This window comes from Theropithecus gelada, chromosome 14 (assembly GCF_003255815.1).
Source record: "Theropithecus gelada isolate Dixy chromosome 14, Tgel_1.0, whole genome shotgun sequence".
NCBI lineage: Eukaryota > Metazoa > Chordata > Mammalia > Primates > Cercopithecidae > Theropithecus > Theropithecus gelada.
The window spans coordinates 31,713,205-31,734,809 of record NC_037682.1 but is presented as its reverse complement, the minus strand read 5'-3'; the positions used below and the strand labels follow the sequence as shown (position 1 = coordinate 31,734,809).

At 43.8% G+C, this 21,605-nt stretch overlaps 1 protein-coding gene across 1 annotated transcript in view; it reads left to right on the top strand.

Moving 5' to 3' along the window:
- KIAA1549L (KIAA1549 like) overlaps positions 1-21,605 on the top strand; it is a 126,854-nt gene that overhangs the window by 53,658 nt on the left and 51,591 nt on the right. The window contains exons 12-15 of the mRNA XM_025356643.1: positions 3,752-3,879; positions 8,924-9,105; positions 12,086-12,303; positions 21,372-21,501. Coding sequence (XP_025212428.1) covers positions 3,752-3,879; positions 8,924-9,105; positions 12,086-12,303; positions 21,372-21,501 — 658 coding nt within the window. The remainder of the gene's footprint in view (positions 1-3,751; positions 3,880-8,923; positions 9,106-12,085; positions 12,304-21,371; positions 21,502-21,605) is intronic.

Below are 21,605 nucleotides of genomic sequence, written 5' to 3'. Positions count from 1 at the left end.
TAATTTTTGTATTTTTTTGGTAGAGATGGAGTTTCACCATGTTGGCCAGGCTGCTCTCAAACTCCTGACCTCAAGTGATCTACCCACCTTGACCTCCCAAAGCGCTGGGATTACAGGCATGAGCCACCATGCCCAACCACTTTCATAATTTTAGCATAAAAATATAATTTTACTAAGGGCTGGTTAGATCATTGCCAAAGCTGTAAGAGAAACCTCCTCTCTGTTGAAGTCCAGCTGACCACGGGAGCCTCTGATCATTTGAAAGATTTTCAAAACATCAAATTCAAGAGAAAACCCATTATGAATCTTATGTTTCTGGCTTCCCCATCTTGCCACATCATTTTTCTTTTTTTTTTTTTTGAGACGGAGTCTGGCTCTGCCGCCCAGGCTGGAATGCAGTGACCGGATCTCAGCTCACTGCAAGCTCCGCCTCCCGGGTTCACGCCATTCTCCTGCCTCAGCCTCCCGAGTAGCTGGGACTACAGGCGCCCGCCACCTCGCCTGGCTAATTTTTTTGTATTTTTAGTAGAGACGGGGTTTCACCGTGTCAGCCAGGATGGTCTCGATCTCCTGACCTCGTGATCCGCCTGTCTCGGCCTCCCAAAGTGCTGGGATTACAGGCTTGAGCCACCGCGCCCGGCCAACCACATCATTTTTCTCATTCCTGCTAGATAAAGACAGCCTTCCCTCTCAGAATGGGTCTGTTAGATGATCCAAGAAGTTTCCCAAGTGAAAACCAGGAGAAACCGGTGGTTTGATGGTTATTAAGATACCTCAATTTTTATTAATTATTTTAGCACTGGACTCTGAGGGTTCAGTCACTTCCAGACAGCCAGATGGGTGTTCTGGGTCCTTTTCCTCCAGTGTAGGGTCTTGGTGAGGCTATTTTATTGGTGCATGACTGAGGTTGTTGGGCCAGGATGGAGAATAAACCACTTACAGCTGTTTGCAAAGGGCAGTTCAGTGTAGTGATTGGCCATGATTCATGCCATGTTCAGCAGTTGATTCATCCTCAACCTGAGAATGTTCTTCCAGGCTCCATGTCCTCAGAATGGGTACTGTTGCATTCAGTAGCCTCAAACTGCAGCCTCGCAGGTGACACTTTCTTGCTTTCAAAAACTTTTGTTACTGTCATGTGAGTAGACACGCATGCACAAACACACATGCACAAATCTCTATTTTTGAACAGAAGTTTTGACTTGATGACTCTGTGTAAACATGTCTATAAACAGAAGCAAAGAGTAAAGCAGAGTTGGGTTTTGCTACAGAAATTTGCTCATTAACACCTTTCCATGGAGTGAGAGGAGCAGCCAGAAAATTGTTTCAGGATCAAATGAGGGAAAGGGTATGAAAATGCTACAAAAACCATTCAGGCCAGGCTCGGTGGCTCATGCCTGTAATCCCAGCACTTTGGGAGGCCGAGGCAGATGCATCACTTGGGGACAGGAGTTTGAGACCAGCCTGGGTAACATGTTGAAACCCCAGCTCTACTAAAAATACAAAAAAAAAAAAATAGCCTGGCATGGCGGCGGGCACTTGTAATCCCAGCTACTCTGATGGCTGAGGCAGGAGAATCGCTCAAACTCAGGAGACGGAGGTTGCAGTGAGCCGAGATTACACCACTACACCCCAGGCTGGGTGACAGATCAAGACTCTAAAAAAATCAATCAATCAATCAATCAGTATTTTGTGAATGTGAAGTAGGTTATAAAAAGCCTTTCCCTTTCCTATTTTTTTTTTCTGGATGTAAATTAAAGCCTTTTGTCCCAATTGTCCTAATGCCGCCAGTTGGGAGAGTAGGTGCCATTCACCAGGAGAGTCCAGAAACAATCTAGGGGTATGTGTCTTTTGTGTATGGGTGTTTGCACAGCCAGCACTCAGCAATCAAATAGCTGTTGGGTAAATAACATATACTCAACAAGTTAGTACCTATCCTTGTTTTCACAGACTACATTCTTTTATTACTCATTTTATATGATGTTAAAAGGTTAGGTGAGAAAGATTGTAATCGAATAAATTTGGAAATGTTGGGTTAAACGAAACCAGATGAATCTCTCTGTGACAGAACTGATCAGTCTTTGATATGCTAAGGTGCATTAGGAATCTCCAAAGAAGGAATATAGTGAGCATTTCCTACATTTAGGGAACTTTGGCGAGGAATGTCCCACTTGGCTTTAGTGTGCCGCGGAATGCTCTTGGCAGATACTGCCTTATCCCATAGATATCTCGACTTTGATTGTTCATGGCTTTTAGGGTGCCAAAGTGTACAGACTGAGAACTCGAAATTCCCAGGGGAGGCAGAGGGGAGAAGGAAGGAGGAGGGAGAAGGGAGGAGGAGGCAGAGGAGCATCCGGAAGGATACACAGCTTCCAGTTGAGAAGCTGCTCGCCTACTGATGAAGTGCATTTATTCCAGACAGTTCTCCATTGTCAGGGATAGGTGTCCTTATTTTCTAAATTTGGACGATTGACAATAGAAGAACAAGAGGCCCCTAGACACCTGCCTCCCGCTTGTCTCCCACAGAGGGGCGACGATCAGTCTTTATGCTCAGCCAGACCCACGGGCTGGCATGGTCTGAGGCCAGAGGCAGCGTGAGTCTCAGTGGGGGCTCTCCGGATCCCATTCCCCCACAGAGTTCCAGAAGATGAGAGTCCCGCCCTGAGGAGGGAAAGAAGGCTGTGTGACTCGCCCTGTGTGAAGGGCTGCCTTATCTGGGGTCATTGTATGGGAGAGCAAAGGGAAGGTGTTCTGGGGTGTGGGAGGAGGGGGAGCCCTGGCTTCCAGGGCTGATTTGCCGCTTCTCAGCTCTGTCCTGGACAACACACTTCACTTCCATGAGCTTCATGTTCCTCACTTGCTAAACAAGGGTGGCAGTCACCAAATCAGTGGCTCATAATGATCCATTAGCAGTTTTAAAAGCTCTCAGCAAAATCCTTGGTACACAGTAGGTGACCCTGGTGGGGAGCTCTTGGAGGGCATGGGGTGCTATCTTAGAGTCTCCACATACCTGTATGTCTGGCACAGAGTGGATGAATGAAACGTATTTCCTGAATGAACAAATAGCTCAAAATCAAAACGTAAGTGGGTAGTAGTTGCCACAGTTAGAGAGAGAGAGTATGTTTGTGTGTGTGTGTGTGTGTGTGTGTGTGTGTGTGACTGACAGAGTGAAGCCCCTAGTGATGGGGTATTATGCAAAGAATAAGGCATAGTTGAGTTTTTGCTATGGAAATTTGCTTATTGATGCCTTTCCTTGGAATGAGAAGAGCAGCCTGAAAACTGAAAATTGGAAACGGAATGTTTTGTAGTCAAAGTCTATGTAGTAAAGACAATAGCCAAAGAGAACCATGTGTGATACATGTCCCTGGAAATGCCCATGTGATTTAAACCCTCTGCAACACTATCCAGAGTGCTGGGTATTAAAAAGAGGGCATGCTGCATGGATGCCACCCTTGCCACCATTCCCATAGTCACGGCGGGGTGGTGGTTAATGAAACAGAGATGGACACCCAGGGCAGCGCTCACTGAACTCTACAGGCTGAGCACTGCAAAACGGACTTCTGAGCAGCCAGCTTCTTAACCCACGCTGTAGTATGGGTGGTTTTGTTTTTTTCTTTTTCTGTATCGTTTCTTCTTTGTCCATTAAACTGGAATGAAAGGCTACAGACATTAAACTGTGCAAATAAAATAACCTTGAGAGGCGGCTGCTCTAGTTGAAACTTACCGTCTCCCCTGTTGCTATGGTTACCTCCAGCAGGTCGCCCAGTGAGAATGGCTCTGTCATCAGCAACGAATCAGGGAAGCCCAGCTCAGGGAGACGCTCACCCCAGAATGTAATGGCACAGCAGAAAGTGACAAAGGAGGAGGCAAGGAAGAGAAATGGTGAGAAGCCTTCCCGCCAAGAACCACCCCCAGCCACTCCCACGCGTGCCTGCACACACATGCATGCACATGTGTGCGCACACTCACACAGCCACTGGGCTCTGACCCTCAGTCGTTCTTTCTATTCTGCCCCACAAGGGCCAGGAGTCTGTATGTACCCCTTGGATTTTCACCTTACCCCTTCTCTGAATTATCCTGTCTCACTTCCTCTGCCCCTGTTCTTGTGAAATTGTGCAGTTCCTTAGGAAAAACTTTTTACAGAATGAATTGATGTTTGCTTAGAGGTTTTTCTAATTCTCTAGTTAGAAATCCTCTTTAAAAATTTACAATTTCTAATCACATGAATTGATGCAATTTCTTGCACCAGGTCCACTAAGGCAGCAGATCTCTGAAATAATTGCTCATCTTGGAGATTCCTCTCATTTTCCTGCCCTGACTCCCCTGATAAGTTTCATGGGTTCATTCTGTGCCACTGAGTCCAGATATTGCAACTCCACTTCTCCCAGGAAAAAACTAACCCAAAGCAATAAAGAAACAGATCTGTCATCAAAAAAAAAGAAGAAAAAAGAAAAAAAAGAAAAAAAAAAAAGCTTTACACTTCTGTCTTAATTCTCCAGGGAAGCTAAACTACTTAGTTTCTCACACAGATCTCTCCTTTCCTGTAAGGATTGACATTGGGGTTTATTTATCAGTCATCTGAGCACCATAGCTGTGGAGTGGCATTGTCCATAGATGGCCTCTGTCAACATCATTGTGCGGCTCCCTCTCCTGTTCCCACCTTGGTTCTGACTCTCATCTCCATGTGGCCCTTCTGTGTGTGATACTGGGTTACTGGGGCCAGAATTCAAGTACCCAGCACTACTGATTTCAGATCAGGGAAAAGTCCTTTTGGATTTTAATGGGTTGTAGGTGGAGCCTTACAGAAATGCCAGGTGAAAAGCTAAACCCTCTGGCACCCTGGTTATCTGCACTTCCCTTTCAAAGGAATTTGTGTAGTTCAGGGACTCTCTCTTGAAGCTAGTGTTGGAAATTTTTTTGTTTTCAAATGTCACTTTTATTTCTTTTTTTTCCCCTTAACTGAAAAAGTAAGAGCAGAGGAAAAAAAAAAAAAGAAATAATGATACAGTGGATTTGTATTCTGTAGGGGAAATGTGCTCCCTGTTCCCATTTTCAGCTATTATATAAAGCACTTGTTTAAACTGTCATACCTATTTGGTTGTTGAAATTTTTTCTTTCCCTGAATTCTGCATGCATGTAACACAGAGGCTGTGCTTTCTGCATCAGAATTGGGGTGTGACCTGTGGAATTTTCCTGAAATATCTGCCCCACCTGGGACCACTAGACATCCTGCCATCAGCTCTATCGAGTGAGCACGCAGAGTCAGAGGTGCTCTAGATCTTGGAAAGGGGACTTGAATTCAGCAACTTTCTTCTCTTTCTTCCTAGGATGAGGTGCTAAGAGAGATGGGTAGAGAGAGTGAGGGGACAGCAGAGACAATGAACAGTGAAGCCATATGGGGAAGGTTGTTTAAATATTGTGACGGCCATCGCTACCTATCCAAGATGGTGCTGCCTGCCCTCCCAGCTCCGCCTCCTCCCTCCCCTCCCCCCTTTCTTTCCTTCCTTTCTTTATATACTTCCTGGAAATTTACAAGGTCAAATCAGACTACTCACTCCTCCAGATGCCCCACACCCACCCCACTCCTCAGAGGACCCCAAATAACTCAATGTGTGTCTTTCTCTGACCTTTTTACTATGCATATGGCAACACACATGTATCTTTGTTTTTTGTTGTATTGCTTTGTTTTGTTTTATTAAATGGAATCAATGTGCGTATTGTTCTATGCCCTTTTTCTTGCTTTAAACTGTGCCATACAAGGCTGCTTTCTTTATGAATACACATTTGCAAAGTGATGTCTTTCCCCTTCCCTGCAAATAATGCATAGAAGATGAGAGAGTGGGGCTGGTTCCCGACCCCAACACTCCCCACTTAGCTGGTGAGATTCTGGCCTGCTCTAGATGTCCCTGCTGACCTTGCCCATTTCCATTTCTGCTTGTCTACCCTCTCTGCCTGCCTCTTTATTCTATTTAGGTCACTTTGATTATTTAAATATAAGGCTCAGAAATAAAACAGGTGGGTGCATGAATAAAACGCAATTACTATGCCAGGTTGAGGCTTTTGCTTGTTTGCTCTATTAAAAAGCCATCCTTCCCAGGGTTAGAGTGCTTGCTTGGTTGCATTTTATTTTTGCCTAAAGTAAATCCAGTGAATTTGGGGGTCTGGTTGCTTCTGTTTCACTGTAGGTTGCTATTCCGTAAGGTTTTAGGTTTGAAATTTTCCAATAGAAACAATAGAACCAACTTGTCTCATGTAAAACTCGACAGACATCAGAATTTTAGGATAGACCCTTATGAAAACCTACGCTTGTTCTTTTTATCAGAGGGTTCCATTTTATCATAATCCTAGGTTAGAGTTTACCAATAAAATCAATAGTGTATTTTATTGCATTGAAAGATGAACCAAAGGAAGGAAGGAAGAAAATAACATTGAATGGAATTGTGGAATTGTGGAGAAAACAAAAATGTCTATTTTCATCACTTTGCCAGCTTGCAAAAAGTATTGGGTCATTCTGGCTCAGGGGCTCATGAGGTCATAGTCAAGATGTTAGCCTCAGCTGTCATCTAAAGTCTTAACTGGCAAAAACCAATAGATGTGGGCATGGACATGGTGAAAAGGGGAGGCTTATACACTGCTGGTGAGAATGTAAATCAGTACAACCCCTGTGGAAAACAGTACAGAGATTCCTTAAAGAACTAAAAGTAGACCTACTATTTGATCCAACAGTCAATCCCACTCCTGGGTATCTACCCAAATGAAAAGAAGTATTATATGAAAAAAGACACTTGCACATGCGTGTTTATAGCAGCACAAGTCACAATCACAAAGATAGGGAACCAACCAAGTGCCCATCGACCAATGAGTGGATAAAGAAAATGTGGTATAAATAACTCATGGAATACACTACTCAACCATAAGAAGGAATGAAATAATGTCTTTTTCAGCAACTTGAATGGAGCTGGAGGCCGTAATTCTAAGTGAAGTAACTCAGGAATGGAAAACCAAATACTATATATTCTCACTCATAAGTGGGAGCTAAGCTATGAGGACACAAAGACACAGCAAGTGATATAATGGACTTTGGGGACAGAGGAGTGGGTGAGAGGGGGGTGAGGGATAAAAGACTACATATTGGGTTCAGTGTACACTACTTAGGTGACGGGTACACTAAAATTTCAGAATTTACCACTATAGAATTCATCTTTGTAACCAAAAATCACTTGTACCGCAAAAGCTATTGAAGTTTAAAAAAGAGAAAAATGAAAATAAAAAATACAGTCTCGATGGGGGCTTGCAGGATGGTCAGTCATGGCTCTTGACAGGGGACGTCAGATCCTTGCCGCATGGACCTTTCCATAGGACTGCTTCAGGGTCCTCAGAATGTGGCGGCTGGCTTTCCTTTACAGTAAGTGATCAGAGAGAGAGAGCAAGGTAGAAGCCATGATTGACTGATTGATTGATTGATTGATTTTTACGACTAAGCTTTGGAAGTAACACATTGTCATTTCTGCAGTTTCCTATTGGTTACACAGGTCAGTCTTATTCATCCTGGGTATGAATATCAGGAGGTGAGAATTCTTAGGAACCACCTTATTGGCTGGCTCTCGTAGATGGCTTGTAATAGCAAGTGTCCAGGTGGCAGATAATGGTGGCCAGGCCAGAGCTGCCCAGCAAAACTATACTCTAAAAATATAGATGCATCTGGTAACACATTCAAATAGAGATTTTCCTCTGTCATTGGCTGCTTGGTGGCCTGCTATTTGCAAATCAGCCCACAGAACTTAAAAAAAAATCCAATTATAACCCATTGTTACACTGTGAAGTGTTTTAGCCACTTTGTAAAAATAACAATTTACTTGGCTTAATTTGACAAATCTTCTGTGATTATGATAAGTGACAGAATGATACAAACTATATGTTTCTCAGTAATTTAAATAACATCCCAGTCTCTTGAGCAGACAGGAGGAAAGATGAATACACTGCTATTACATTCATATTTTATGTAACACCTCTTTTGCTCCTAAATTGTATACTGGTTTAGTCGTTTGAATAGGCTTAATGTATCTCTTGCCTAGCCATGCTCAATAAGCTGTCATTCTTATAGTTACTTAATGGGAATATGCTTTAAGAACAAGTAAATCAGCAAGAAACCAGGAGCTCTGGAACTTCCGTCAGCTTAGTTATGGAAGCTCAAGGCAGACTGGTGTCTTTTAGCAATTGCAGCAGAATTATCTGTCAGAAGGGAGGATTAATTTAACAGAGCGTAGGTAGAAATGCTTCTACTTAATTAGGGGAGTTGTCTGTAGCTTTAAATTAGTTTCTCTGGTGGAATTTTCATAGCTTTCTTTTATTTTAGACAAATAGAAGAAACCAAAACCCAAATCACTGGGGAAGCAACCTTCAGAAGGGGGGAAAAAAACAATGTGTCAGCCACTATAACTGTGGCTTGTTGACCAAGGAAGACTTGTTACTTTAACATCTTGTAAAGATTGGTAGCATTGGTGGCTGAACCTGAACTGAATGCTGTTAGTCTGAGGATTGTCAAATTTAAAGGGTAGTTACAAGGTTTAGCCAAACTCACTTTTCTCACTTCTAACTGAAACAGAGAAAGACGTTACTTTTAAATTTTTTTTCAACTGTGTTATGTCATAGTTTTGAAAGAATGGTCCTTACTGTTTAAATTCAAATCTCTACAGTTCTTTCCTACCCATTGATAAGGCAACGGAGGGATAAATCATACAGATCTTAAATTTAAGGGAAAACTGCTAGCAGTAGCGAGCCCTTGTTGGCACAGAAGCAGATGCTGTCATTTCTGAGGTTGTTTTGAGTAAAGTAATGTCCTTAGGCTGTGAGTCTCACATAAATTCTCCTGGGATCACACAGCCCCCCTACATCAGAAAATCGATGTGTTTATGTTGTGCTTCAGTGCCAGCGAGTGATGAAGAGGAGGGAGCAGTTCTATTTGACAACTCCAGCAAGGTGGCCGCTGAACCCTTTGACACATCTTCTGGGTCTGTGCAGCTCATTGCCATAAAACCCACAGCCCTCCCCGTGGTGCCCCCCACCTCGGACAGGAGCCAGGAGTCATCGGCAGTCCTCAACGGCGAGGTGAGTGCCTGGGGACCCAGAGCAGGAGATGGTCTGCTCAGACTTGGGAAATTCGGACGAAGGAGCAACACCTGTGAATACTGGGTGCAGATTGCACCTAGGGCCATATAGGTCATCTTTACCTCCGCATGTACCAGACCTCTGCAGAATGAATCAGGACACAGGTCACCCAAAATGAGTTTGTTGGGTGATGTTTTCAGAGCACTTCCTATGTTCATTAAAATCCCAGGGGAACTTTTAAAAAAACGTGATTATGAAAAGAAGCATCAGGCGTTCCACTCCGCGACCGCCTCACACACACAGCCTTTTGCCTTTCTTGGTAACACTCCTAAACTGTCCATCGTGGGATGTTGCTTGTAGTGGGGATAGAAGGGGCTTGAACTGAGAGGGAACCAGGGAAGATAATGTCATATGGACAGGGATGTGGGCCACTCTATGGACTTCGAAATGACGTTTATTCCTTTGAGCAAACTTGAAACAACTCATTGGCTGCTTCCAGAAAGCTATCAATGGATATCATGATGCTAATCAACTTTCCTAAGAGTCTGAAAAAAAAATTGTAACATTCACTGTAGAGTGATGATTTCATCAAAGAAAATTAGATAGATAGATAGATAGATAGATAGATAGATAGATAGATAGATAGATNATCAAAGAAAGATAGATAGATAGATAGATAGATAGATAGATAGATAGATAGATAGATGCCAGAAGTTAGGTAAAAATTATCTGCATTTCCTTCATCTTCGGCAGCAGAGTGGCCAGTGGACTGAAAATGTTTATGAACTTTAAGAAGATGCGTTTGGACCCTACAAGTGAACATTCACATTACATGTGTGCCCAAGCATGTGCACACACATGCTCTTAATTTTTCTCTGTTCTTAAGCTGTCAGGTTGGTTGTTCATTTCATTTATTTATACCCAGCTATTGTTACCTGAAACAGGTGGGAGATTTCCAAAGTTTTAAAGTCTTTTTCCCACCACACATCAAGGAACATGTTATGGCCCTATAAAACCAGGTATTGTAAATATACAGCATCTGGGCCCCTTATAAAAGCATTTTACAGACCCGACTCAGAAAGCAACTCTTGTTTTCTGGGCAGAAAGACTCAGATGACCTAAAGATGTGATGGGTAAACCTTCATCGATTTAAAAAAAATAACTGGTTGTGGACATACAGAGCACTTCTTTTTCAACCTCTTCATTTTTTTAGACCAAGAAGCTGAAGCTTGAGGGGTCAAGTGGGTTGCTCAAAGTCACACGGCAGGTTATGGTGACAGCCATGAGGTGGAGGTCCCCTGACTTCCTGTCCAGTGCTCCTTTCCTCTCTTTGACTTACTACAGGCTATCAGAGAATAATAGCATTGTGCTTAAAAGAATATGGATTCTCAAGCCATGCCTCAGGGGTTTAAACCTCAGATCTTTTACTTACTGTGTGACCTTGAGCACGTTAGTTCATTTCTCTGTGCCTCAGTATCTCCATTTATAAAATAGGGCTGCTGTGAAGATCAAATTGTTTAATATATGTAACGTACTTAGAGTAGTGCCTAGCACACAATAAGCACTTTTATGATGATAATTATTGTTACTATTGTTGTTATCACCACCCATTAGACAGCCAATGAAGAAAGATCATGTACTTTATGCCCCTCGGCTCTACAATTTGAGAATCTGGATGTCTTCTCAAAACCAGTCACAGCCACTGAATTTTCTCTTGGGCACAATTCTGCCACCAGACATGCAAACCCCATAATTAGAGGCCTCTGAGGTTGACACTAATGCATTGATAACTGCTGTTGATTTGGACCCTCTGCTCAGCTATGGACACATGTGATGGCCACCAGGCCTGGATCTTTTCATCCCAGCTTAATGATATGAATGTCATAGAGACAGATTCCAAATCTGGGATAGATTCAACTTATCACCCCCTTTTCCTCCCAAGCCCATCACCTTGTCAAAGAAGGAGAGCAAATCAGCATCTTCCTTGTCCAGAAATTGATGCTGTATTTTGGTAGTTAAAGGAATGGACCTTGCTGGCATTTGGATTGGAAGAGAGCCCTGAACTGTTCTCTATAATTTGCTGCCTTGTGGAGCCTGACACAGATTGTCTTGTAATTTTCTTCCTCCTTCTATTATGGGTGGCTGGTTTAAATGAGGAAAGCACAACCCAGAAGCCATACGTTTTTCTTTTGTAAATTACATGACATTCTTTTAAAGATTATTTTTAAGAAAACAGGAAGTTTGGAAATGTTGATGTGACATTCTCATCATTTGTTATTTATTTAGCACAGTCACTTGCTTATATCTCCAACAGGTTGCAAGGTACATTAGCCACATTCCCTTCTGAAAGACCAGACTGCCTTTGCCCTGTAGGGCAGGACCTGGTTGGTGTTAGTAGCCATACAAGGCTTCAAAATTACCTATCTCTCAAGAAAGGCATGGATTAAAAAAACATGCTGTCAGATGCAGGTTGACAGTGTGGAAAGGTGTTGGGAGCGGCCCCTTCCACCCTGTCTGTCCCAACTCAGCCTCTTCAGGAACTTGCCGTCTTATCCTGGACACCAGCTGAAGGGCAGCAAAGGCCACTGGGTTCCCCAGGACTGGAGCTAGACTCAGGGCACTGAGAACTGGCAGAGGCACCCACACAGAGGGACCAAAAGGGTGTAGGCATAATTAAGGCCAAGCCACATTTCTGAGAGCATGGAGTCAGGCCTAGGCCTGAACAGAGACAGGACAGACCAGGGAGAAGAAAGCCTTGGAGAAAGTTCTCAGGTGATTCAGGTGAGTGCCAGGCTCCACATTATCTGTAGTCTACTGTTGTGGGCTTGCTCAGAATGGGACGCAGGTGGGTCTGGCTAGCTCAGAGGCCCAGAGGTGATGCCTGGGATGGGTTTCTAGAAGTGATAACCTCCTGGTGAAAGTCTCCCACCTGCTGGCCTCACTGGGTCAGATGTGGGCCTGAGACTGTCTCTCTCCCCAGGTGAACAAAGCCCTGAAGCAGAAGTCAGACATCGAGCACTATCGGAACAAGCTGCGCCTCAAAGCCAAGAGGAAGGGATATTACGACTTCCCTGCAGTGGAGACGAGCAAGGGTCTGACCGAAAGAAAAAAGATGTATGAAAAAGCCCCAAAGGAAATGGAGCATGTTTTGGATCCAGATTCAGAACTCTGTGCTCCATTCACCGAGTCTAAAAACAGGTGCAGTCTCTAAGGGATTCTGTAAAGGGTGCTGTATCATTGGTGGGATAAGGGCAGGCCTTGGGCAGTATATCCTGGTCCCTTATCTGGTACTGTAGGATTGTGATCTTTGCAGTCCACTGATCTGTACCACACTGGTCTGTGCAAGCAGGTGCTCTATAATGAGTCTGAAGGAGAATAACATTAAAGCCATTAAAAAAAAAAACACTTGGGCAAACAACCATAATTGTCCTTTAGCTTAGTGATATTTTCAAACCAGTTGCTTTTTCTTTTTTTTTTTTTTTTTTTTTTTTTTTTTTTTTTTGAGACGGAGTCTGGCTCTGTCGCCCGGGCTGGAGTGCAGTGGCCGGATCTCAGCTCACTGCAAGCTCCGCCTCCCGGGTTTACGCCATTCTCCTGCCTCAGCCTCCCGAGTAGCTGGGACTACAGGCGCCCGCCACCTTGCCCGGCTAGTTTTTTGTATTTTTTAGTAGAGACGGGGTTTCACCGTGTTAGTCAGGATGGTCTCGATCTTCTGACCTCGTGATCCGCCCGTCTCGGCCTCCCAAAGTGCTAGGATTACAGGCTTGAGCCACCGCGCCCGGCCAAACCAGTTGCTTTTTCAGAGCTGAATGAAGATTATAATTATCACCTACCTAATGGTGCAACTTCCAGATCAAGGGACATTGTATTGTTCAATTGTTTTAGAGGCTCTTGCATAAGAAAAGCAAATTTCATGCCTTACCTTTTCATTCAGCCTCAGTAAGTACTTACTGCACAGGTGCTCAGAGCTCCATGCCGGTTTATCTCATTGGTTCACAGACTTGTTCATTTATTCAACATATATTGTCACCTGCTATGTATTAGGTACCATTCAAGATGCTGAATGCTGTCATGCTCATGTGGGCTTATTCATTCATTCAGTTTGAATTCCTTCAGCATTTAATTGTGGACAAGACAGTCCTATTGCTGCTCTTATGGAACTTAGGGTCTAATGGGAGAGAAAGAATCACCCCAAAAGTTTATTAATGACAAGTGTGGTGGGTGTTTGAAGTGTGAGGTGCTGTAACGATCTAAAAGGGAGTCCTGTCCCAGCGAGGAAGGGCTAAGCCAGATGGTTTAAATTGGCATCTGCCTTAGTTCTTTCTGTGCTGCTATAACAGAATACCTGAGACTGGGTAATTTATAATGAACAGAAGCATATTTTCTCACAGTTCTAGAGGCTGGGAAGTCCAAGATCAAGGTGCTGGCATCTGGCAAGGGCCTCCTTGCTGCATCATCCCATGGCAGAAGGCAGAGGGCAAAGAGAGAGCAAGAGCAGGCCAAATTCATCCTTTTATAACAGCACCAATTCCACCCATGAGGAGGAGCCCTCCTGGCCCTGTCACCTCCCAAATGTCCCACCTCCTGACACCACCATGGCAGGAACCACGTTTCAACATGAGGTTTGGAGGGGAAAAACATTCAGACCATGGCTGCAGCCTTCCAAGGTTTGTTGCTGACTAAGCAGAGTGATTTCACATGCTGGGTCAGAGGCAGAGGTTAGTGAACCCAGACATGTCCACCTTTCTTCCTTTCCTACCTACCTGAAGCGCTTTCATAATTTGAGGCCGCCTCTTTCCAATACATAGTCTCCTTGGTGACTCCCCTCTGGCTTTGAGCATGTCACCACCCCAACATGCCACAGAGCCATGACAGATACATTGTCCACAGATTGGGAGCCATAGGGCAGTTTCTGGCCTGAGTAGGTACTTATTAAAAGCAAAAATGACTCTGTGACAGGCTTGGATGAAAGCCACAGAGTCAAGCTGGGAGGTGGGGCTAAATTTTATGAATTGGATCAACATAATTTATTTTCAATAAAGAAAAGAGGGAATTCTCAACCAGTGCTTAATTTACCATGCTTCTAATTAGGCTTGGTTGGTATGACAAGCTATTGATATAAAATCACACCATGACAGGGTTCACAATGCCTGTGTCACTGTGTTAATACCTGTAGAAAAAAAGGAAAAAAGATGGGGGTTTTTATAGGGAGGTTGATTGGTTCTTTAGCTTTTATTTTATACTTCAGGGGGTTTTACTTCAGTGGTCTTTGGGATGGGAGCTGTTTTTTCTGGATTTCCTGCTGACACTCAGGGAAAATGAATCAAAGCCACAAAATCAAGGTGAGAGGTGGGGCTGAATTTTATGAATTGCATTAACATAATCATTTTCATGTACAAATTAAACTTAGCTAGGAAGTTACTTGAGAAACAAAAATTTCAGTTAAGGCTTTTTATGAAAAGGGAATGAACAAAGAATGAACCAGACTTGTTTCTGTAAAGAGGCATCTCCTCTGCCTAGCACAGGTGCAGGCCAGATTCTTGGGACCTTTCGATGACCTGCTAATGCCATGCATTATGTAGCTAATTCTTAGCAAATGTTCACTGAAGAAATGGTTTCATGATCATAAAACACCAAAAATAATTTTCAAAACATTTTTGACCAGTTAAGGGGAAAATATGGATAGCCATAAACTGGGCGAGCTAGGAATAGGAATGGGGATAGGATCAGCCAGAGATGAGAATGTGAAGGGACAGACAGAAAAAAAGAGAGGGACAACCTCGGTAAGCTCAGAGGTATTATTCTTGACACACTCTGCTATTGACTCCAGAGACTGCTGACTGTTTATCTGCTATCACAGGTTAGAGTTACCTGTTAATTACTGTTCACAGTACAACCCTCCAGAGGTTCTGCTTTCAGTGACCAAGCCACAGTAGGACAAGTGAAGGAATCATGCTCTAGTCCAGAGGTAGCATCAGTATATTAGGCCAGTCTCTTTTTTTTTTTTTTTTTTTTTTTTTTTGGTAGAGATGGGGTTTTGCCATGTTGTGCAGGCTGGTCTCGAACTCCTGGGCTCAAGCAGTTCTCCTGCCTTGGTCTCCCAGAGTGCTGGGATTACAGGCATGAGCCACTGTGCCCGGCCATCCATTCTTGCATTGCTATAAAAAATACCTGAGACTGGGTAGTTTATTTTTTTCTTTTATTTTAGGTTTGAAGTTACATGGGCAGGTTTGTTATATAGGTAAACTTCTGTCATGGGGTTGGTTGATGATTTCATCACTCAGGTATTAAGCTTATTACCTAATAGTCATTTTTTCTGCACTCTCCCTCCTTCCACCCTCCACCCTTAAGTATACCTCAGTGTCTGTTGTTCCATTTGTGTTCATGAATTCTCATCATTTAGCACCCACTTATAAGTAAGAACATATGGTATTTGGTTTTCTGTTCCTGTATTAGTTTGCTGAGGATGATAGCTTCCAGCTCCATCCATGTTCCTGCAAAAGACATGATCTTGTTCTTTATTATGGCTGCATGGTATTCCATGGTGTATATGTATCACTTTTTTTTTATCCAATCTGTCATTTATGGGCATTTAGGTCGATTCCATATCTTTGCAACTGTGAACAGTACAGCAATGAACATTCTCATGCATGTGTCTTTATGGTAGAATGATTTCTATTCCTCTGAATATATAATAGTAATGGAATTGCTGGCTCAAATGGTAGTTCTGTTCTTAGCTCTTTGAGGAATTGCCATACTGCCTTCCACAATGGTTGAACTAATTTACACTCCCATGTGTGTAAGAGTTCCCTTTTTTCTGTAACCTCACCAGCATCTACTATTTTTTGACTTTTTAATCATAGCCATTCTGACTGGTATGAGATGGTACCTCATTTTGGTTTTGATTTGCATTTCTCCAGTGATCAGTGATATTGAGCTTTTTTCATATGCTTGTTGGCCACATGTATATCTTCTTTTGAAAAGGAGACTGGGTAATTTATAAAGAAAAGAGGTTTAATTGGCTTGCGGTTCTGCAGGCTGTGGAAGCAAGGCACCAGCATCTTCTTAGAGAGGCCTCAGGGAGCTTTTCCTCATGGTGGAAGGAAAGCAGAAGCAAAAGAGAGCTGGGGCAGGGAGATGCCACACACTCTTAAACAACCAGATCTCACGAGAACTCACTCACTGTTGGAGGGACAGCACCAACCCATGAGGGATCCGCCCCCGTGATCCCGTCACTTCCCAGCAGGCCCCACCTCCAACACTGGGGATTACAATTCAACATGAGATATGGGTGGAGACAAATATCCAAACTAAATCAATCAGTAACCAGAATTTTACCTTAAGACCTAAATTAAATCAAATAAAAGACAAAGTTTAGGTTCCAAGTGTTGACTCGTCACTAAATCTTTTTAAAATCATTTTCAGAGTCTTAAAAAAAATCAGAACACCTCATTTTTACACTTTAAACTCTTACCCTGAGACACAAAGTACATAACATAATTAAGATGGTTGCTGTTGGTGGCCCCAGTCCATGCCCTCAGCTCTCCCTGTGCCTGTCCAGCCCAGCAGCTTCCTACTCACTATAAGCATCTGTGACTCCAACTTAAAGGCTTTTTCATGGCAGTCACCAACCAGAAGTGTCATGTAGTTAAGACACTGTGGAGCATCCTCAGTCCATAACAGATGGAAACTGGTAGATAAATACTCCTGGCAAGGGAACTGGAAGTGTAAGTTACACTGTTGCAATAACTACATTTTTTAGTTTCTATATTTGATGATTTGGGCATCTGCGGCCTTGCTGACCCCAGAGAAACTGTCCTCCCCAGGCTACTGGATTCCTAGTGCTAATAAAGGACTCACCTGCAAACACGCCTTTCATGTGCAAAGCAGCCAATACAGAACCCAAACATCAACTGCCTTCTTTGTATGGTCTCACAGGGCTCTCTACTCTGAGTCACTGTCTGCTTGCCCTGATTACCCCAGGGCCAGGTACCAGACAACTCAGGACAGCCCTTGTGCCCCAGAAATCTGCCAAAAGTATTCAATCAAGATTAGTCACACTCCCCTGTGGTATGGCCTGTTCCCTCCTCTTGGGATCTGTGAGTGTAACAAGCTATATATATATATATATATATTTTTTTTTTTTTTTGGCAGGGGCGGGGGCGGTGGGGGAGATGGAGTCTCTCTCTGTCACCAGGCTGGAGTGCTGTGGCACTATCTTGGCTCACTGCAACCTCCAACTCCCTGGTTCAAGTGATTCTCCTGCATCAGCTTCCCGAGTAGCTGGGAGGAGTACAGGCAGGCGCCACCATGCCCAGCTAATTTTTGTATTTTTAGTAGAGATGGGGTTTCACCATGTTGGCCAGGACGGTCTCAATCTCCTGACCTCTTGATCAACCTGGCTCACCCTCCCAAATTGCTAGGATTACAGGCGTGAGCCACTGTGCCTGGCCTCAAGCTATATTTTTAATAGCAGTCATGTCCTGATCTATTGGCCATGCCATACCTAAATAATAATAAAACCTACCTTCTAAAACAACTGTCCCCCACACTTTTCCAGTGAGTTTGAGCCTCCATTGCCCAAAACACAAATCTACTCCATATCATACCCTTTATTGATTTTCCTTCCTTCCCTCTGTCATTTCCCTACTCCCCAGCTAGTGCTTCTTGGAGCCACCTCCCAAATAAATGACTTACACTCCAATCATTCTAGAACCTGCTTCTAGGGAACCCAACGTAAGGTAATAATATATAAAGATGGAGTTGCTCTGATGGAAGCTGAGCTGCCGCCTCCTGCTCCTCAGTCCTTCCCAGGCCATCTCTATGGAGCCCTGGGGTTCCATAGAAAGAGAACATAATTTGAGAACTACTTTCTTAAACTATATTGGGATTAACAAGCAAGTAAAACTCATCATTACCCACCCAGCAGTATTTTCAGAGGTAAAAAACTTACTTCTCAGGTTTGCATGCTTCAAAATGTATTGCTTTTAATAAGTATATAGCAAAATATCAATAAGAAATGAATATACCTAATGGAATGCTATCTTATTAAAATAGGTAATTTCTCTACCTGAGAGTCTAATTTATTTTTAAATAGATGCTTGCACACCAGGCCTGCATTGGTGGTCTGGAAATTGAAATCCATGTTAAGAGCAGTCTTTAAGCTGTATATTTTAAGGGGATGTTGCTTCCGAGAGAAAAGTAGACTGGTATACACTTCAGTGCTACCTACATTTACAGTTGTTGACAGGGCTTACACACTCTCTCTGTTGTATTTCTAACACTTGCAAAATAACCTACTTAAGTGTCAATTGCTTATCTTAGTATTTACTCCACCACCAGCCTTATTAGTAAATCTTTTCTAAATGGGCTAATTGATAATCTCAAGACAGTTGTAAAGTCTGCCTTTTCCCAAAAATGATGTGTAATTAGGTCAAGGATGAGAATTCTTCTGGAGTCTGCAGAAGGTGTGAATCACTTGGAGCAGATTGTTTCAACCGCTCACTGAGGTTGGGCTTCCCTAAAGGAAGCCTCTAACTGCAGACAGCTGTAGGGCACAGTTTATACTATTCGCTTGTGAGCACTGTTACTAGAATTAGTCAGAATTCTTTGGGCTGCAAATGATGGAAATCCAGCACAACTGGTTAAATAAAAGGGGAATGTATTATTGAGCATTAAGGAAAGGTCAAGGCTTTGGCATGGCTGGATCAAGGGGTCAGACAATGTCTCCTATGTTAGATCTTGCTCTCTTTTCACTCTCTGCTGCCCCCATTTTCAGGCAGGCTCTTACCTCGTGGTGACAAACTGACTGTCCAACTCCTGGCATATATCCTATCTTCTTAGAAACCCCAATGCCAAGAGAATGCCTCTTTCCTAGTTGACCTAGCAAAAGCCCTGAGACTCAGTCCCACCAGAACAACTCAGGTCAGGTGCCCAGCCCCTGACCCATCACTGTGGCCATGGGGATGCAATGCTGGGATTGGTCCAGCCTGAGTCACATGCCTACCCCTGGAGGAAAGGGAGCCCCCAAGTGACATCACGATGCTCTTACCAAAGGAAGTTTACCATGGGTAATAGGCAAGCAAAGGCAACAGATGCTCTCTGAGCAGGTATAAGCTCCTCATTGGTGAAGGTCTAGAACCAGTGGTGTCTGCTTTATTCCCAAGGCTAATAACAAGGGTAATGCTTTGCCTTAGAGTTCTACTGCCTCTCCTAGACTATGTATGACTGTAATTCTGTGACTAACTTACTGTGTGTCTATGAAAAAAATGTGTTTGCCTGCCAGGTTTCTGGGGCTTCCCACATAGTCACTGGGAAGAAATAATACAGCCTCTTCACCTTCAACCCATGAATAGCTAGCATCTTAGAATAGAGACATTACATAGGCGGTGTTGGCCAGGCACAGAGGCTCACTCCTGTAATCCCAGTACTTTGGGTGGCTGAGGTGGGTGGATCGCTTGAGCCCAGGAGTTCGAGACCAGCCTGGGCAACATGGTGAAACCCTATCTCTACAAAAATTACAAAAAAATTAGCCTAGCTTTGTGGTATGTGCCAGTAGACCCAGCTACTCAGGAGGGTGAGATGGAAGGATCACCTAATCCAGGGAGGTCAAGACTGCAGTGAGGTCACACCACTGCACTCCAGCCAGGGTGACAGATTGAGACCCTATCAAAAACAAAAAATGGCTGGGTGAGAAGGAAGTGCTCTCCCTTTGCCGTCTTGCAGGATCATGTGGAACTCACTTGTCCCCAATAAGCCTCATTCCCACTTGTAAAATTACCTCTTGTGGAAGAAGAAAAGCATAGCTACTGTCCTCACTATGTTGCTATTTACTTCCTACTCTTTGAAAAGATTTTTCTAATGACAAGTGGAGACAAGACAGGGGTGAAAAATGTATGAATTTTTTAGCAGTAGCTGAGTGGAGCCCCTGAATGTGCTACTCCCTGAGCCTGAAATGCTCTGTGCCCAGATCAACATGTGGCCGGCTCCACTTAGGACTCAGCTAAATTGTCACCTCCCCAGAGAGGCCTTCCCTGATCATCCTAAACTGTCTCCCATCCTAGTCCTTGTTTGTCAGAGCTTAATAGCACTTATCACTCTGAAATTACCATGTTAATTATCTGTCTCTCTTATTAGGATATAACCTCTAGGAGAGGAGGGGCCATAATCTGTTTTGTTCACTGTGGATGTTCATCATCTTCCATGGTGCATGGCACATGGTAGACATTCAGTAAATGAGGGATGGATGGATGGATGGATGGATGGATGGATGGATGGATGGGTGGATGGATGGGTGGATGGATGGATAGATGGATGGGTGGATGGGTGGATGGATAGATGGGTAGGTAGGTGGATATATAGATGTGGGTTGGTGGGTGGGCGGATGGATGGATGGATGGATGGATGGATGGATGGATGGATGGGTGGGTGGATGGATGGATAGATGGATGGGTGGTTGGGTGGATGGATAGATGGGTAGGTAGGTGGATGTATAGATGTGGGTGGGCGGATGGATGGATGGGTGGGTGGATGGGTGGATGGATAGATGGGTAGGTAGGTGGATGTATAGATGTGGGTGGATGGGTGGATGGATGGATGGATGAATGGATGGATAGATGGGTAGGTAGGTGGATGTATAGATGTGGGTGGGTGGATGGACGGATGGATAGATGGATGGGTGGGGGGGTGGGTGAATGTGAGGGCGGATGAATGGAAAAGCCCCAAATTACGTCTGGGTTTATGGTTTCTTAGTCCAGAAGGAAATCTACTGTGGTAGTAGCAGAAAAGAAATCTATCCACAGTCATAATATTAAGCAGCCCACTAGCTACAGGGTTTATTAACACATCATAGAATCCTGCGTGTGAAACCAGAAAGAGTAAAAGGAACAGGAGGTTGCTGAGTCAACAAAGTCAACAAAGGCAAGTTTGTTCCATCAGCGTTAGCTGTCCTAGAGGGTCAAGGGAGAACCCCTGGTCTTGCCATCAGCAGAATTTTAAATGAGGTTGCAATGTTGCAATTGATTGTAGTTACCTAGTTTCCATATGAAAGAACGCTTACAATTCAGCCAAATGATTACAGCATCTGGAAAAAAAATCTTTATTTCACTCTTTCTACAGCCCCTTATATTCTGGGAATAAATACCATCAATTCTGAGATTTGTGAGGCAAATCCAAACCCTTCATTGGTTGCCTGTACTTTGGATCAGTGGAGAATTCCATCTGTCAGGGCATTTGCTGCATCATAACAGTTGTTGAATTTTCTTCAGGCAACAGATGAAGAACTCTGTCTACCGAAGCCGGCAGTCTCTGAACAGCCCGAGTCCAGGGGAAACCGAGATGGACCTTCTGGTGACTCGGGAGCGACCCCGGCGTGGAATCCGCAACAGCGGATATGATGTGAGTCTCTGGTGGGCTGGGTGAATACAAGCTTTGCTTTCCCCTGAAGGCAAGGGGGATAGAGCATCCCATTGTGTTTCGGTTTACCACATATTTGTGGAATT